The 16998-nt window shown below is 38.6% G+C and overlaps 2 protein-coding genes across 4 annotated transcripts; one reads left to right on the forward strand and one right to left on the reverse strand.

Moving 5' to 3' along the window:
- Positions 1-10677: 10677 nt before the first annotated feature.
- trim13 (tripartite motif containing 13) lies at positions 10678-12870 on the reverse strand. 3 transcript variants are annotated; one of them, XM_079731181.1, is made up of 2 exons: positions 12843-12870; positions 10678-12236 (listed from the first exon to the last, which is right to left on the reverse strand). In XM_079731181.1, the coding sequence occupies exon 2, from the start codon at positions 12228-12230 to the stop codon at positions 11025-11027; it is 1206 nt and encodes a 401-aa protein (XP_079587307.1). In that variant the 5' UTR covers positions 12231-12236; positions 12843-12870; the 3' UTR covers positions 10678-11024. The 3 variants fall into 3 exon arrangements, with proteins under 3 accessions (XP_079587307.1, XP_079587309.1, XP_079587308.1); XM_079731183.1 differs by lacking the exon at positions 12843-12870 and adding an exon at positions 12398-12694; XM_079731182.1 differs by lacking the exon at positions 12843-12870 and adding an exon at positions 12337-12694.
- Positions 12871-13598: 728 nt separating this feature from the next.
- Positions 13599-16748, forward strand: spryd7b (SPRY domain containing 7b). The gene is made up of 5 exons (XM_079733899.1): positions 13599-13728; positions 14155-14271; positions 14448-14614; positions 14973-15075; positions 15570-16748. Exons 1-5 carry the CDS (start codon positions 13623-13625, stop codon positions 15665-15667), a joined length of 591 nt encoding a protein of 196 aa, XP_079590025.1. The 5' UTR covers positions 13599-13622; the 3' UTR covers positions 15668-16748.
- Positions 16749-16998: the final 250 nt, after the last annotated feature.

Here is a 16998-nt window from a genome sequence, read left to right on the forward strand (position 1 = left end):
TGTATTCCCATTCGGTATGTTGGTTTGCTACCCTTATGCATAATTTCCTATCAAATGAATTGCAAAAAATAAGAAACTGCCATTTTAAAGAAGATTTACATTTGATAAGACACGAGTAATCACATTATTTACCACACATATGGATGTGTAGGAAGAGTACCTTAACATTGTGCAGATTATAAAAAAGTGTTGTGGCATCATACACGAATAAATAGTGGTCCTGGGGCAATACCATGAAGCCTACCGTTTGCATACATTATTTGCATATATTGTGAATAGCAATAGCATAATTGCACATGCACCTCAGGTACATGACCTGACGTGCATATTGAAAACACATCCTTTTCTACTTAAATATACAATGATACAAGTTATTTTCTGTTACCTCCCATAAAATAACACTGAATGGTGATGTGTCAAGGATGATGGAGGCTTATAAAGAAGGAGTTGTATCACTTCACACATATAGGTAACCATACGCAATATAGTTATGCTTGGTATGACACATCGGATATTTTTCTGGATTGGGTCCATCATGACACAGGGTAGTGTGTCCGACCAAAAATATGTTTTCGGCGTGTAAAAAAAAACCCAGTCCATTCTTTGACACCTGCTAATATACTCATCGGACAAACCGAAGCAATTATTAGTGAGTTCATATTTCCATTGAAAGTTCAAAAATCCATAAAAATAAATAAGAGGAACGTGTTTTCCAACGAGATTTCTTCCCCTAGTATTTGTAGCCTTGAATTGAACACATCAGCAGTGTCTGTCCAAGACCTGGACTGCATGAGCTCATTATAGTCAGTGAAAATATTTAGTTGGACCCTTTACATTAAGTAATTTAGCATCCGAGCCACTTTTATCCAAAACAACCTATTCGTGAACCGAGACTGAGAACAATCAAAGCATAAGTCCTTAGATTTAAAAAGTGTTAGGGTTAGCCTTTTAGAGGCTATAGTTTGTCAGATATCCTGTAAAAGGCAGGATGTGGAATTAAAATTTTCTGGAAAGTGAAACGACAATATCAGGACACTGATGTTGCATTTTATTTTATTTTTAAGTCTTTTCTCTGCACATCTCAAATCCATCCCCCATGTGATTGGTTTAGGTTGATGTGCATTGCCCATGGTCTGACCTCTCGTCCCCAGGTGTCTCTTTGACCTTGTTGCATTCAGATCAGCTTTTGTGCGGCTGCACTACGTAATTATGACATTCTGTGACTCATCATTCTGTATTCTTAGACCCCCTTCAGCAGAATAGGCTCCCAGACCCATTTCCTGGTGAAGCGGTGCCTTCCCTCCTGCTGTACTGTGTGTGTGTGTGTGTGTGTGTGTGTTAGCCTGGGTGTAATGCACCCTCTCTCGTACCCTTTCTTTTTTTTCCCCTGCACTGTTCAGCACAAACTTTGTAGTATTCAAATTCACACTGATGACATGTTTTCACAAGTTTGGTTGGTAATTTGTAAAGGGCATCTCTCAGTTTCAGTTCACTCTGAGCAGAATTGGTGTGATATTATAGGGATCGATTTTTTTTAAACCCCACACAAATATTTAAGTTCAGTAGTGTAATTTGTGTTATTCACTTACTAAAATCGTGTGTGTGTGGTTTGCAAAGTACATCTTGCATTGAAAGTAAAAAATATAATGCATGGAAATTCTTGGATTGTTGGAGAACATTTTATGCATTTACATAGCAGAGCATTTTTTTCCATGATAATGTGTCCCAAAAGCTTGTACTTTGCATTAAAGCAGATTAATTTACCATAGGTCCTGCTCTGGTGTGTCCAGGTATCAAGTGTTTGTTTGTGTTTTTGTGGTGTGAGTCTGCAGTAGTCTTATCTCCCATAGTAGGCTTATGAAAGATTACATATTAACATTCAAGACCTGTGTCTCGAGTGGATTTTTTTTTTTATGATACTACTTAAGTACATGTGTTGAATAATTGGACTGTGAACTGAAAAGGTGGAATCCAGTGAAAAAGCTCTATATACTTTTATAGTTTGCAATAGATATTTTATTGTACACTAACAGCATAATGGATTCCCATGAATGACAATGAGTATTCAAGGCTGAGTATTTATTGTGATTGACTGCAAATTAAGTTTTAGGTTGTAACATAAAAATACAATTTAATCAAATCTTCACACGTGTGTTTTACCTTTTTTTTTCATGTAGGAGTAGCACTCCTCCACTAATTGTATACTCGTATTTAGTTATATTTTCTAAAGCACATAAAATATTATATTATTGTGTTTTACTGCATACCAATAATTAGATAATATAATGAACAAACTTTTTCGGTTAACTAAATTGAGTTTAACAGCAGAGGCCAGATTTTTACTTGCGGTGTGATCACACATAGCTGCTCCCTCATTCTCTGCAGTCTTCTCAAACTGAGATAAATGTATTCCTATTTTCCTACTTTATCGTCTTCACAATGCTACACTAATATCTAGCATCCTATATTGTTGTAAGTAGGTGTGTGTGTGTGTGTGTATATGATGTGAAACTGTTCTGGATAATATTTAAAATATAATCCCCATTTCAATTGTGCAAGGATTTTTTTTGTTGTTGTATTGTTTAAATCACTCTAGGGAAACAGACTGCCAGACATCCTCAGGTCTTTAAGACGATGGATAAAATTAATGTTTTATGATGCAGACAAGCCAATGCCCCCAGCCGGCTGGTCTGAGATGATGGAATTTGAATTCAAAAAGGCATGTGTGAAAGCTTAGCCACTTATGCTTTTGTGTATGAATGCCAAAAAATGCTGTTATTATTATTTGGGGCTAGTCTGTATGGGTATTTGCTATGGATACACTATGCACAGTATAGTAGTGTGTCAGTCATCTTCCCAGCAGCTATAATTTCCTCTTTTGCTTACACACACACACACACACACACACACACACACACACACTAGCTGGGATCCTAATCTCTTACGGCTGGTTCTATCTCTTTTATGGTGACTCTTTGTAAACAAAACTCCACCGAGTGTGGTGGCTTATGAGGGATGGTAAGAGAGCTGATTAACCTGTTAGTGCTTTACTTTTCTTGCTCCGGATCAAGTGTATACTAATCTCGGGTCACAATGATGGGGGTGAAAAACAGCAGCTTTTTGGTCTGTCTGGTGTGTGCATTTGAATTATGCTGGCCGTTTGATTTAAGTTTCAAGATCAAATACACTATATTAGTCATTGTCACTCTACTTCTAAAAATGATTTATTTATATTTGTTTATGTATTTGCATTGAAGGACCTTGTGTGGGCCAGGGTGTATTTCAGTCAGGGCATGGGTGTGCTTGGTGTCTTGGGTTTTGACATTATAAAATATAGTTTAACTGTGATTACAATTTAGATAAAAAGTCTAATCACGATATTCTAGAAAATGTGTCTAAAAAATATTTGTTTTGTGGCTGATGTAGTCTATAACCTGAAACGTACATAATTATTGCATTTTAAATGGTAGTTCTGGCTAAACATTTGTATGTACCATTTGGAAATATTTATATTTAATTTCACAATGACGGCTCTAAAAAAACATTTTGGTTTTTCAGTGGCATGGATATTGTTGTGATTGTTTGGTCACTCACACCTGAGGGTCAATGGAAATGGTTCCCACTATGCTGAGAGGAAAGTGTAATGCTGTGGAGAGCAGGATGACTCAGAGGTCACTCGCACATCTATGTGAATGCAGTCCTTCAAACTCGCCATGTGCCCTGTTTAATCAAGGGTCTATATAAAAAAAAAAGGATACAAATAAATAGATATATAGTGTTTTTGTATGTCTAGCTGCATTGCAAAGGGAACCTAACCCATACCTCCCCCTGGGATCCTGGACATGTTGTGATGTGTGTGTGAGAGTGAGTGTGTGTGTGTGTGTGGCAGGGTCTACTATTAGAAAGATTCCTCCATGTCGCAAATTATTCCATATTTATAGATAACCGGCCTAATGTCAATCACAATAACATTCAGTTACCCCCGGTTGAGCCCGTTTCCTTTCTATACAGCTGTGTGCAACTAGATTATGTTTACACAGCATTCTGTCAACCGTTTTATTTTGGGCTCTAAAGGTCATGATGGATAATTTACAGAAACTGATACCCGGTGATCATGGTTGAATTATGGTGACCTTTTTTGCTATTTGTAAACATTTAAATTTATTACAGTTAAACAAATATGATTACACCTGAAGTGGTAGCAATTAAATTAAGTACATTTCTCTTGTCATCGTATTCGTTTTTTAACTCAATATTTTTTTCCAATGCAGTAATGATTGAAAGTACCTGATACAAATAATGTTCATTCATATTTGTAAAGTGAGGGATTTGTTTGTTGACTATTCTTTCAGTTTTTATTTTTAAGAGATTTTACCTCCATGTAATTTAAAAGTAGCCTGGCTTGGCTGGCATGTAGGCAGCCTTCTGAATCTTGAATGAGGCATGAATAGGTGAATACCCTCCCATATTTAAATGGTACAATTAGCTTTGCTTGTGACGTAATCTAATGGCTGTTCAGATATATTTTATATTTTTTGTGTATTTAACACATATTTGTTGTTAGGGATTCAGTCGGTGCTCTGCAAACATTTACATCACATGGACCAGCTGAGACCAGACAGCCCACTTGACGCTGGGAGGGGGCTGGTTGTCATGCCCAAGCCACTGCGCCTGTTAAGGGTGGTGGGGGTTACTTGACCTTTGCCCCAAGGGTCAGGTGACTCTTTAAGGCCATTGTTTGAGGTGCAAGTATTGCAGAAAATGGTTCAAAAGGCTGCCCAGGGTAGGGGACATGTCAGGACATGATTCCCTCAAACAGAGAGAACAAGAGAAAAGTGCTAGAGCAATTACTTTGAAGCGGTTCTTCAATTACTTCTGTGAAGAACTGATATAAGCTAATGAGAATATCAGTCCAATAGTCAGCAATTATTGAATTATTGAAACGTGTGCTTTTAGGGAAACATTGTCTACCATACATGTATAACAAAGCTGACCATGAGGTGTGGTTTGAATGCAGGTTTTTTTGAGGGTGGAATTTAGTAGGTGTATTTAACAATCATTTTCCTCTCAAAATGTGAGTATATCTGATCCTTTTTATGTAACTTATCACACTATTTTACAAACTGACCAGCCAGATTAATGTTATACAGATGTCCTGCACCTTAACCTTAAGTCACATATAATATGTTATTGTAGGTTATTACACATTTGACTCAGGGATACTGTGGGTGAGGATTCCAAAAGTTTAACCTAATTTCAATTGTCATGTTTCTAAAGTCCATTGGCCCTATGAAATATGTTGACCTTTTTTGTTTCATGCAGACCGCTATAAAAAATAACAGTGGTACCCTTATTCTTAATTATAATATCCAGTATGCCACATTTCAAATCTGGGTTAATTTGTCATAATGCCAAATATTAATAGTAATGCAATGTGAAATTTGTGCTGTATTCAATGTAATAACCTACGTGCTAATTACACAGAGGCTTAGCCCAGAAATTCAAATCATTATGGAAGATGGAAGAAAATACCATTCTTTCAACATGACTAAAAACAATAAAAAGCTGTGCATCAAAAATGGCAATCTGCGGGCAAAATTGCATCATCTCTATTCTTTTATTATAATATTTACATACTGAAACCCCATATCCAGCATTTATGTGAATGTTTGAAAATTGAACCGAAAATGCAACTACTGGTCTTATTCATTTGTAGTTGAGTACTCATGTAGTGAAACTATCAAATCGCTGTAGAAAGAGGAAGTTGAAAGCATCAGTACAAAATCCAAATTCCCCTTCCAATAAACTGCATTACATTGCAGAAGTGCAAAGAGACTTTCCTGCACCTCCAGCTTGCTTGTTCCTATTAGTGAGCAGGTTTGTGTGTAGTTCGCCACCTTTGCTCTTGGCAATGACTTTTTACCTATAGTGGAAACCAAAAGTCAGTGTACAGGATTAACTGGTCTTGTGTTGAGAAAAAATACATTTTTGCCACACCATGTCAAACGGTGGACTGATCACTTTGATACGTTCTGTACACACCTGTGCTTATTAGAATATAAAATATATATATAAATTCTATATAAAGGGAACGCAAACCATATTAAGTAGCAATATTTGTAAAAAGGAGTGTAACGATTTTGTGCATGTCAATATACTGTTGTCGGTTTCTAAAACAGATTCAATTCTGTATGTATTTGGTCAAATTTTCTGACATATTTTTTATTTATTATGACCTCAATGACCTGTCCTATTGAATGAGAGAATGCTTGGGTGGGCTTTGAAGATGACTGACATTGTTGATATCATTTTATTACTTTCAGACTTCTGTTTTTCTTGTCTAATTTTCTGCTCTATGTATATGGAGTGTGAGAAGGTCCCTACAAGCCGTCAGATAACTGAAATGGTTAAATACTCATGAACTCAGGTCTCTGGGCCTACCTCGGCCAGTTCGGACCAGGGTCATGTTAGCCCATTGAGACCTCTAGTGGCAACAGTATTATTTCCTAAACCTGTCAAGAAATGTGTTTACAGCAACTTCTGTGCTATGTCAACTGCTAAAGATGCTGAAACCGCTGAATAATTCAATCCAAAAAGCACACTATTAATGTTTTTTTTTTTTTATTGAAAGTATGACTATTCTCATGGTCCAACTTAAAAACGTAATATACACTATTGAAGCTGCAACTACTATTGACCCTAGAACTAAATGTCAACCCTGTCTGTGTATGGCTATGCTTGCGCATACACGCTAATGCACGCCTTGTATGATCTGTCCTGCTTAAGTCCGGCACACTGGTCGTTATACCATTCTCTGAAGCCTTGGCAGACAACAATAAAGTTGCATTGTATTGTAACCAAAGCGTGCTCAACAACTGAGAGAGATGACGATGTCTTTAACTGACAAACAACCACCTATTCAAACCCAAGGGAATACCAGCTTTAGCCATTGGCGTTGATCTAGCAATTTAAGGCAAATCTATTAACTATTTTATTATATTAATGTATTAATGCTTGATTGAATCATTGATTATATAAGGAATTGCATCAAAAGGGGTGACCAAGGTGAGAAGAGAATATTTGAAAGCTGTTTTGATACTGCTGTAGTATGGATCTATGTCAGTCAACAATTCTTATTTTCAATCTCGAAATTTGGTTCGTATGGAAATTTGATAATCGGCATAGTACTGAATGTGACGATTACACGCATGGCTAGAAGTAGACATCCCGTGGGCTCCGGACAAAATAAAATGCAGTTCAATTGAAACAAATGCACCAATTAAAGAATAGTAGTTCATGATTGTTGTCTGAAAGAAAAGTTCTGAAAATTCAAGATGGAGGATGTCCAATGTGTTGGTTTACAAGTTGATACATGTTGTTTTGGGTGATCACTTGTGTTACAGAACCTTATTTTCTTTGATCTTATCAATCAAACTAAACTTTACTGATTTCATTAAACTCAATAGAAGAACTAATGCTGAAAAAAGCTACACAGAACAGGACCTAACGATTCCTTTTCCATGTGTTTCAGATGGAGTGGTGTGTTCAAGAGGAGCTAGAGGATACCGATGGTGATTATCTCCTGCCCTCCCAGGACACATGAATGTTGCATCATAAGTCTGTAAATAGGGGTGCACCCATGAACAAAGTTTAAGTAGAAAGCACCAGTGGAACGACTGGGAAGAGGAGGGTGAAAGACGAAGGGAAGCCCATCATTTCTGGCAGTATTGTAGCAGCACAGAATGGTTTGTGGTTACACTGAGATACAGGCCGTACTGTGCTGCAGCAGTAAAGCCGGAACAAAGTGCATCACGGCAAAATGTTAGAACAGTACATGCCAGGCCTCTTTGGACACAACCCATTAATCTACCTTTAATCTAAGGGTTGAACATATATATATCTATATCTATATAGATATATATACTATATATATATCATACATGGACCTAATGAGCTGATCTGATATGGGTGACGCTATTGGTGGCCTTGCTGTAGCAGCACGTAAATATTGGAGTTTACACTGTCGCATATGCCTCCAGTATTGATCGTGCTGCTGAAGCAAAACTGACCACTTACCAACCTTAAAGCTAACCACTGAAACTAGTTTCTAAACTCTTGCTATACACTGAAGAGAAGTTTATTAAAATATATATTCCTAGTTGCATTCATCATGGGTTGATTTATTAGTAATTTGGGATGGGGTCTGTTCATATAAAAACCCATCCACACCTGAAACAACTTGCATCTGTTATTTTTTTTAAGTTTTATTTTTTCGTGCTCCAGTTGTCATTTGTATAATATATATGAAATAAAAAATATTAAAATGAAAGCTGTTTTGTTTTGTCATTCAGTGTTATAGCAATTCCGATTAGCCTACTTCTTTCGGTGATAGGGTCACTTCACAGTTGGATTTAAGATTTGATAAAACACTGGGACGGGACGGCCAGTTTGTAATTTCTCTTAACCCATGTCTTTGCCCATCATAGAGTGAGCCATCATACCGAGTTAATTCGATTATGCATTCATTAAACTGAGAATAAATGGCTTCTAACCGTTTAAGACATTGCTAATGCATCTCCGCTTTAAACTGCGAGACTTGAAACTCCAGATGTGAGGAATAGGCCTGTATTGGAAATGTTGAATTTCCAATACCTCGCACAGTTATAAGGGCAAATGCTTTACGCTTTTGGCTGCTCTAAATGACCTTCATTAAGTCCTCGCAGACGAAAGAGCGACCTATAGGCCAGGTTATCTGAACCTATAGGAGACATTTACATTAAAAGCACAGGTTACGACATCGAGTCCTGTCGCGCTGAAAATGGACGGAGGGTTAGGCAAGCTTATACGTTAAGCTGTACGTTATAATTTAGCCTTCTCCCTTAGCTTTTAGTCTTTGAAGAATATGTAAGGTTCATAAACCTACATCATTATTTAAATCATTGGGCCTAAATTAATTTTATAATAAAAAATGATGAGGTGAGTCAGCTGCATTTCTGAACGCATCGTGCCTAAATTAAATCCTTCAGCTTGGTTGATAAATGGCCATCCATCCTCCATCGTAGACTGTGAGCCTACAAGTGAGTTACATAGTAACAAAATATTCTGCTTCCACACGTTGCAGAATGCACCTCTTATTTGTTCTCCCTCGCCTTTAATTAGATGTTTTTAGGCCTTTTCATAAGCCAGTTTATTTTCCACGCATTTACTTTTATTTTTCAATATGGGGATATTTTTGATTTGCTTTAAAAAAAATGCATAGCCTATACGCATAAGGCACTGCCCGTTTTTGTATTTGTCTTATAAACATTGAAACGGCTTGCATTTAGGCTTACACTGAGAATGAGTTATTGATTTAAAAAAGGCTACCCCAAATTAGGTAAATTTTATATTAAATACTAGGCTTATATCATTTGGCAGTAGACCAAGCAAAAAAAAATCAAGGCTTTCATGGCTTTTAAATAAATAAATAATTAGAGCCCCATTAATTTTCTCAGTTATTAAGCCTCGTTGCATGTTTGTTATATAGTATTTTTTTGGTGTTTATTTTTGCTCTATGCATTGAAATTATTTCACTTGCACAATCCGTCTAGGATTTGCACAATTGTGTAGGCATGGGCACCGGCTTTCTTGAAGAAAAATGAGAAATGAGAAGGCATTTTGTGGTCCCACGCAACAGACACCAAAGGAAAAGTACAAGTCATGCGTAATATTCGTAATGTATTGTTAGACTTAATATAATGTAAATATTTTTCGGATTCCCCCCTAGTTATATATATTTTTTAAAGGTTTCAATGCTACCCATCCTAAATGACGAAAGCAAGTGTCCGCCTTATCTCGTATAATAAAGACTACGAGACAGTAGAACAGGTCAATATTTGAGATTGGATTCGGGCAAATGTGAGAATTTACTTTGAGATGTATTGTGGCATGTATCCCTGGAAATTAAAGATTCATGGGCAATGTAAATTTTAAAGCCTATGCACCGGATTTGCCTCGCAACAGTCGGCTATATATAGGCCTGTACATGTACAGGCCCACGTGGCGTGACGTGCCTTTTGTATTCTGGTCAGTGCGGACGTTATGGGATTAGCCTACTTGGCATTATGGTTGGTGATTTTTCATTTCTTCACTATCTTGACAAAACAATGCTCATAATACATTTCCGAATATCCCCTTTGTGTCTTTTCAATTCGTCAAGATGTACAGTTGACTTCTGACAGGGATTACCGATATTTGCTCTATGTCAATTACATCGACCACAGCCCCTCTAGTAACTATTTCTTTAATTATTTTTATTTCATATTTAACTCTATACCACAACAAATGCTTTTACATAATCCCCATTTAATTGAACGTGGCCAGCCTGCCATGCAAAGGAATGATCTGATTAAAACAGCGCTAGGTCCTTCGATGTGGGCCCTTGATGTCGGCTAAACAAGTCCAAATGTCCCCCCAATGTTTAACGTTTGCAGTCTGATGAAGATGGCGCTCGGGCCTTGTTATCTAACGCGTCTAACCTTGGGATGGGTTTTTGCGGCCCGGGTGACGCGCGCGCGCGGGGGGGGGGGGGGGGGGGGACGGGACGTGTGTCCACCTATTGAAAGGCTACGGCAATGTCAGATTGACTATATTGAATAGATGAATGACCGAGAGTGTATACCTATTTTGGGCATTTTATTAGGCGGATACATTAGGCAAAGTTCAAACAGTCAAACGTTGTAGTGTGGCAACAAGTAAAACAAAAATAATCATTTAGTAACTGAATCAATATCAGGTAGAAAGCACGTTTAAAAATACACGGAGGGTTGAGATTAGTAGGTCATATTTGGTTTGGCAGTCCTGTGTTAGGATGGAAGCCCAGGTAAGTAACAAATTATAATAGGCAATACACCATATGACCATATTACAGATCTTAATGTGTGGCCGCCCTTAATTATAGAAGTCTAAAGTAGGCTATTGAAAGGGCTTTCGCCTGTCCTGATAGACGAAACTAGAAACATACAAAAATATAAAAAGGAAAATGGTTAGAACAGTTTACAGCTGCCTATATAATCAACAGCGGTGTCCAAGAAGTCCAGTGCGTAATGTTGACATGCGCCCAATAAACAGGTGCATGCACCGAGCCCCTTCTGCCAATACAGCTCTGCATCTTTGAGATGCGGGGAAAGTACATATAGAAATGCCTCACTTTGTGCGGATAAATGGACCGAGGTCGCGGATAAGGTATCTGGGTGCAAGAGGAAAACGGCTGGCAGTATGATGCTCATGAATATAAAGAACATCTTGGAGACTCGGAGTCGCGAGCTGGTTGCGCGGTGAGATCCATGTTCGTGCGGGACGGAGATTTTATCCACGTCTTTGATTCTCAGCATGTCCCAATTTCGGACGTCGAAATTGCGTACATGAGGGCCCACGTCAATTTCCTTCAGAGAGGGCAGAGGTGTTTCACGTACGACTCGCAGCTTCTCCCGAAACTCTTGCATCTGCTGGAGGAAACAGAGAGGGTCGGACACATTCCTGAATGACTCGGCGATGCTGAGCGCCCGGGTCTGCTCGTCCAGAGCTTCGCTCAGTTTGTTGATCTCGGGATCATGGGCTTGCATCACCACCAATTTTAAGGTCTCGAAATCGGAGAGAATTTCACGTTTCTTGTGCTCAAGGGCGCCGACTAAATTCTCGAAATAATTTGTTACCTTTTCTGCGTCTATGGAGACCAACTGGAGCGCCTTTTTCTTACTGATTTGCAGAGTCTCTAAGCAGGAAAGTATATCGGCATTCTGCCAGCTCTCCATTCCCTCGGACAGTTGTTCGAATGCCGCTTTCTCCTGTTGATATGCTTCATCCAATGCACAGAATGTATGTCCCTTATGATTTCCAGTTGTTGCACAAAATCCACAAATGAGTTTTAAGTCCGTGGCGCAAAATATATTGAGTGGCTGGCCGTCGTGTTGTTTACAAAGGGACATCCTCGGTAAAACGCGAATCCTGTTATACTTTTCCACTATTCCACGCAAAGAATAGTTTATCTGCAAACTGTTAATGCCATTCTGAGGAGTCTCTTTGCGGCAGGTGGGGCATTTGAAAGGTGGTCTCCAAACTGGGCTCCGGTTACCTTCAAGCATCCCTTCCAAACACTTCTTACAAAAGCTATGGGAGCACGGCAGGACCCGGGGATCGTCGAAAAGACTGCAGCATATTGGACAAGTGAGGTCCTCTTCCAAAAGCTCCATGGTGTCCTGTAAAACACATTCAAACGTGAACTCAGAGGTTTGTCATGAGAAAGGCGAGCAGCAACATCAGTGCATCTTAATATAAATACGCACGACGCAATGTTACCTTATCTGAAAACATGAACATTAAGCGTTAAAGTATCATACATCAATGATGCGGTCCCTACGTGTTTATCGTCGTTCAGCCATCCCCGTCATAAATATGACATTCGTCGCTAGGTGCGCGATTTAAGAAAAAAATGGGAATACAGTAGCTGTGAAGTGAGCATAGGAAATACATATTCCTTCTTAGCGAGAAACATTTACCGCCATCTCTGATTGACATATTTGATGTATAGCGCCTCTTGCTGACTATTGTTAATATATTAATGCGTCAAGCCGTTCACTATCTAACGTTACTCCCTATTACATTAAGCTAGGAATTGCACTGGAATGCAAGAAGCTAGCTCGCTATACTCGGCCAATTGTAGTTGATCTGATACTAGCTAACGAATAACCGACAGATCGGGTTTGCGTGAGAGTCGGTCCTGTTGGCAAGGTATAGAGGAAGGATAGGACAGATTTTGCAAGCGCATAGTAACATGCAACTACTGGACCACAAAAATCACTCACCAGCTGCTGAAGAGCACAGAGCAACGCAATCATGGCGCTTGTTGCTGTGCAGACTTCGCCCTTTCCGGGAGAATGTTTAACTATTTCACTGCCACAGCTAAGGTTTATACATTAATTTGACAAACGGATGTTCTTCTTTTCGGGAAGACCAACCCTGAGAGATGCCAAGCAAACATCTCAGAGTGTAGAGACTGATGATATTAGGCGTTATAATATGTTCATTGAATGTCTACGTTTTTTATCATGGGATGGAAATGGCAGAGCGTCCCTGTGGGTATCTGGGGGAGGGGCTGTTGCTATGCAAAACATTACAGCGTGAAAGAGCGTCAACTAGGCTTAATCCCAATATGTCATGACTGATTGTATCACCCCACTTTATGCAACTCTCACTTAACAACAATCGAAATAAACATTACAAATAAATCTGTTTGCCTTTTCTCATGGGTCCAGCGGTTGAAAAAACACCTTTTTCATTATTACTAGATCCAGTGCCAGTGAGTGGCTCGTGTTTACGTAACATTACACATCGATATCCAATAGTTACTTAGTCACGTGTACACATGTTGACCTTGATTTTCTTCCCTTGTTTCCATGCCATCAGGAAAAAAATGCCCATCTTACCAAGCAATGTGATTGGGTGCACTGGTTAGAAGCGTTTAGGCAAATCCAGTTCAAACCGCATGGTGTCGCTGTTTAGACAAGCGCTTTTTACGACGGCACTCTTTGACTCAAATTGTTTAGTCAGGGTTTCCGGATGTCACCGTCGGCGTCAACACAATAATGGCTGCTATGTTTACGTGCTGTCTTAATTGTTGCGGCGATGGAGGATCGGGGCATATTCCTCTAAAAGAAATGCCCACCGTCCAGTTAGACACACACCACATGGGTAGGTTGCAACTGACATGCAGTTATTTACAAACGTGTTTAGTAGCGAGCCTCCGTTGTCCAGATGACGTGTATGTGGTAGGATGGTCTCTTCTGGTAGCCTAGCGTTAGCTATCCAACCCCTTATGTATCTGTCAAACCCCTGGTAGATGGCAGCCCTTAGTAGCTGTATGTGTTGTGGTTTGATGTGGTCTGACATGCCTAGATAGGAAAATTGAAAGACTTTTACACAAATGGAAACAAAGCAACAATTCTGTTTCCTCCTTTTTTACTCGGTTTTCTTTTATCAGCAGGATAAACCTTTCTTATGATAAGTTGTTTATAAAGGGTATAGCATAATGTTGAAGGGTTTTCCAGATCATATGATACTGCGCGCATATGAACAATAGTTCTCTAGATATGAAATGATTGTTTTTGTCCAATCTAGGCACAGATGTTGTGATTGTCAAGAGTGGACGGAGGATATGTGGCACAGGTGGCTGCCTTGCTAACGCACCATTGCATCAGAACAAGAGCTATTTTGAGTTCAAGATACAGTCTACCGGTAAGTTGTCGTCTCAGCAGCCTCCGTCTTGTCATATGTAATGACAAGACGGAGTAATGTCACTTTAGTTTTGGTAACTCACTTAATAGGCTGTATAGATGCTGTACAACGTTATTGCAGCGGCAGAGATAAAGGGCTTGATAAATAAATTTGCAATAACTTCTATGTTTCTCCAGGTGTGTGGGGGATAGGCGTTGCCACACAGAAAGTCAATCTTAATCAAGTACCATTGGGCAGAGACACAAACAGCCTAGTTCTCAGGCATGATGGATCTGTGTATCACAATAATGAAGAGAAGAACCGTCTACCTGCGAATAGCCTTCCTCAAGAGGGTGACATTGTGGTGAGTCAAATTAAATACCGGGCCCTCCCCATAAGGTCTCTGTATAATACAATTTATGAAAAATATGCAGCCTTTGGTTATTTTATATTTAATCATAATGAATGAATGGCTGAATGCTTTAATCTGAGTGCATATATTATTGGCATGGATGGTCACAGACCAGAGCGATAATGCCATGCTCTACCAAATCCACTACACCAATTTCAAAATACTTGTACACAATCCATTTAACTGTATTATTCTGAGTGTTACCAAAAAACTGTGGTTCAGTTATAGTAGCATTATGTTTTGAGATGTTTTTGATGTGAGTGTTCTTTACGTAACATGTCCTCCTGAACAACTTTTGTGTATCTACCAGGGCATCACCTATGATCACGTGGAGTTGAACTTGTATCTGAATGGGAAGAACATGCATTGTCCTGCTTCCGGTATCCGAGGCACAGTGTATCCTGTTGTTTATGGTAATTCCATTTGTAATATACTCAATATATTATGTTTTTTACTTTATTGCATTAATTTGGATCAATCAGACTTATGTTGTGTAGCTAAACTCCAACAACTTACTTTGAATTGTATTCTATATTTTTTTTTTACTCATATTTATCCACTAGAGGGCCATGTTTTTACACATTGACCTTCCACTGCATCGTGGCCAAAATATGATTTTTATGGTCAATTTTTGCCTTTAGGTTTTTCCATAGAAATTAGTTGTCCCCTTATGAAGCCTTTATTATTTTTTCTTTTGTGTGATACTTTAGTCTGGCTTCCTTTTAAAGAGAATTTAGGGACCATTTTGAAACTAAATAATGTGCTGGGAGATTTTAATCTTTAAAAGTGATGGGATTAAAATCTCTAAAATATATGAAAACAATATGAATTTACCCAATACAAAGTATGAAATGTTTTCAGTTGCTTTTGTTTTAACTGTTATATCTTTATCCTTCCATCTTTCTAGTGGATGACAGTGCCATCTTGGACTGCCAGTTTAGCGACTTCTACCACACACTTCCCCATGGCTTTGAGAAAATCCTCTTTGAACAACAGATCTTCTAGGCAGCGTCCACCTCAAGCTGCACTGACCCCCTCCCTCCAACATCCACAAATGTATCCAACACAGCAGATTATCACATAGCACCCTCTTAGCATTGAGTAGACCATGTTTTAATTTCTGTCATAAACAAACCCTGAAGTTTTTATGTTGATTATGGGATCCGTGTTGCTGCTAATCTCAGAATTATCCATTGAGCTAATCTGCCCTTTCCAGAAGGGTTTTTAAATGTTGTCATTTTTTAGTTAAACGCATTGAGGGTGTATTTGTTGTTGTTGGTTGGCCTTGCTGGACATTTTGTTTCATTTTACGGAGAATGAAAACTTATGGTGTTTTACTTATCTTTGTGTCTTCTTAAAAATCCTCATTAACATAAACACTAACTATTGGTTAGACTATCCGCCGTGATTTTGTTTCATCCGTATTTTTGTTTTTATGATTGCCCCAAAAGTGCTTTGACGTTGCTCACTGACTACCTGCTTCCAATGTTGTAAATTGCAGAAAGTTATGTTGAGGGTAATTGCTACATATGTATGCTATCATGTGATGTAATATCACCAGGACAGTATGTATTTATTTGAGTGTCATTTTTCATTACTCTCCGTGGACTAGGCTTTTTCAGCGAAGGCTTAACCACCCTAGTCATTGACCATTTGATTATCTACACCTTTAACTACTGTCAAATTGTGACAGATTCAAAATATGTTAAACCCTAAACAGAAATTTGTCATTTTGCATAACTGCATCCAGGAGTGTATTCACATTCCAGGCACTGGTTAATAAGCAATGTAACAATGTTTCAACAAGTAGAGAAATAAAGAAAATAAATTGCCAAAGTGAAACATTGCTTTAACTTAGACTATGTGGAAGTTAGCATCTAAATGTTACTTTGGAATACCTTATCGTTATGGTCTATTGGTACAACATTAGTATCTATGTGTACGTTGCGATCATGGTGCCTATCCTGCTGTCAGTTTAATTATGTCTGCATTGCATATCCATTTGTTGAAGTATTTATTGTTTTTAAAGGCTTGTCTTTGTTGCACTAATAGCGTGATTGTACAAACTATCGATCCAAATATTGTCGATTCATTAAACGATGTCTCTGGAGGCTGTGTGTGTATGTGTGTGTGTGTGTGTGTGTGTGTGTGTGTGTGTGTGTGTCAAGTTCGCCTGAGTCGATTTGGCATTTTTTGAGGGAAGAAATCCAGAATCAATCCTTTTATGTCTCAAATATTTATCAATATTTTCTGTGATCTAAGGACATTAGTCCATATCCGAGAGAAGGCACGCATAATAACTCCTCCTTCCCCTTGCGTCCTGTTACGTCTGTCCT

This window comes from Pollachius pollachius (assembly GCF_949987615.1).
Source record: "Pollachius pollachius genome assembly, chromosome: 3".
NCBI classification, from domain to species: domain Eukaryota; kingdom Metazoa; phylum Chordata; class Actinopteri; order Gadiformes; family Gadidae; genus Pollachius; species Pollachius pollachius.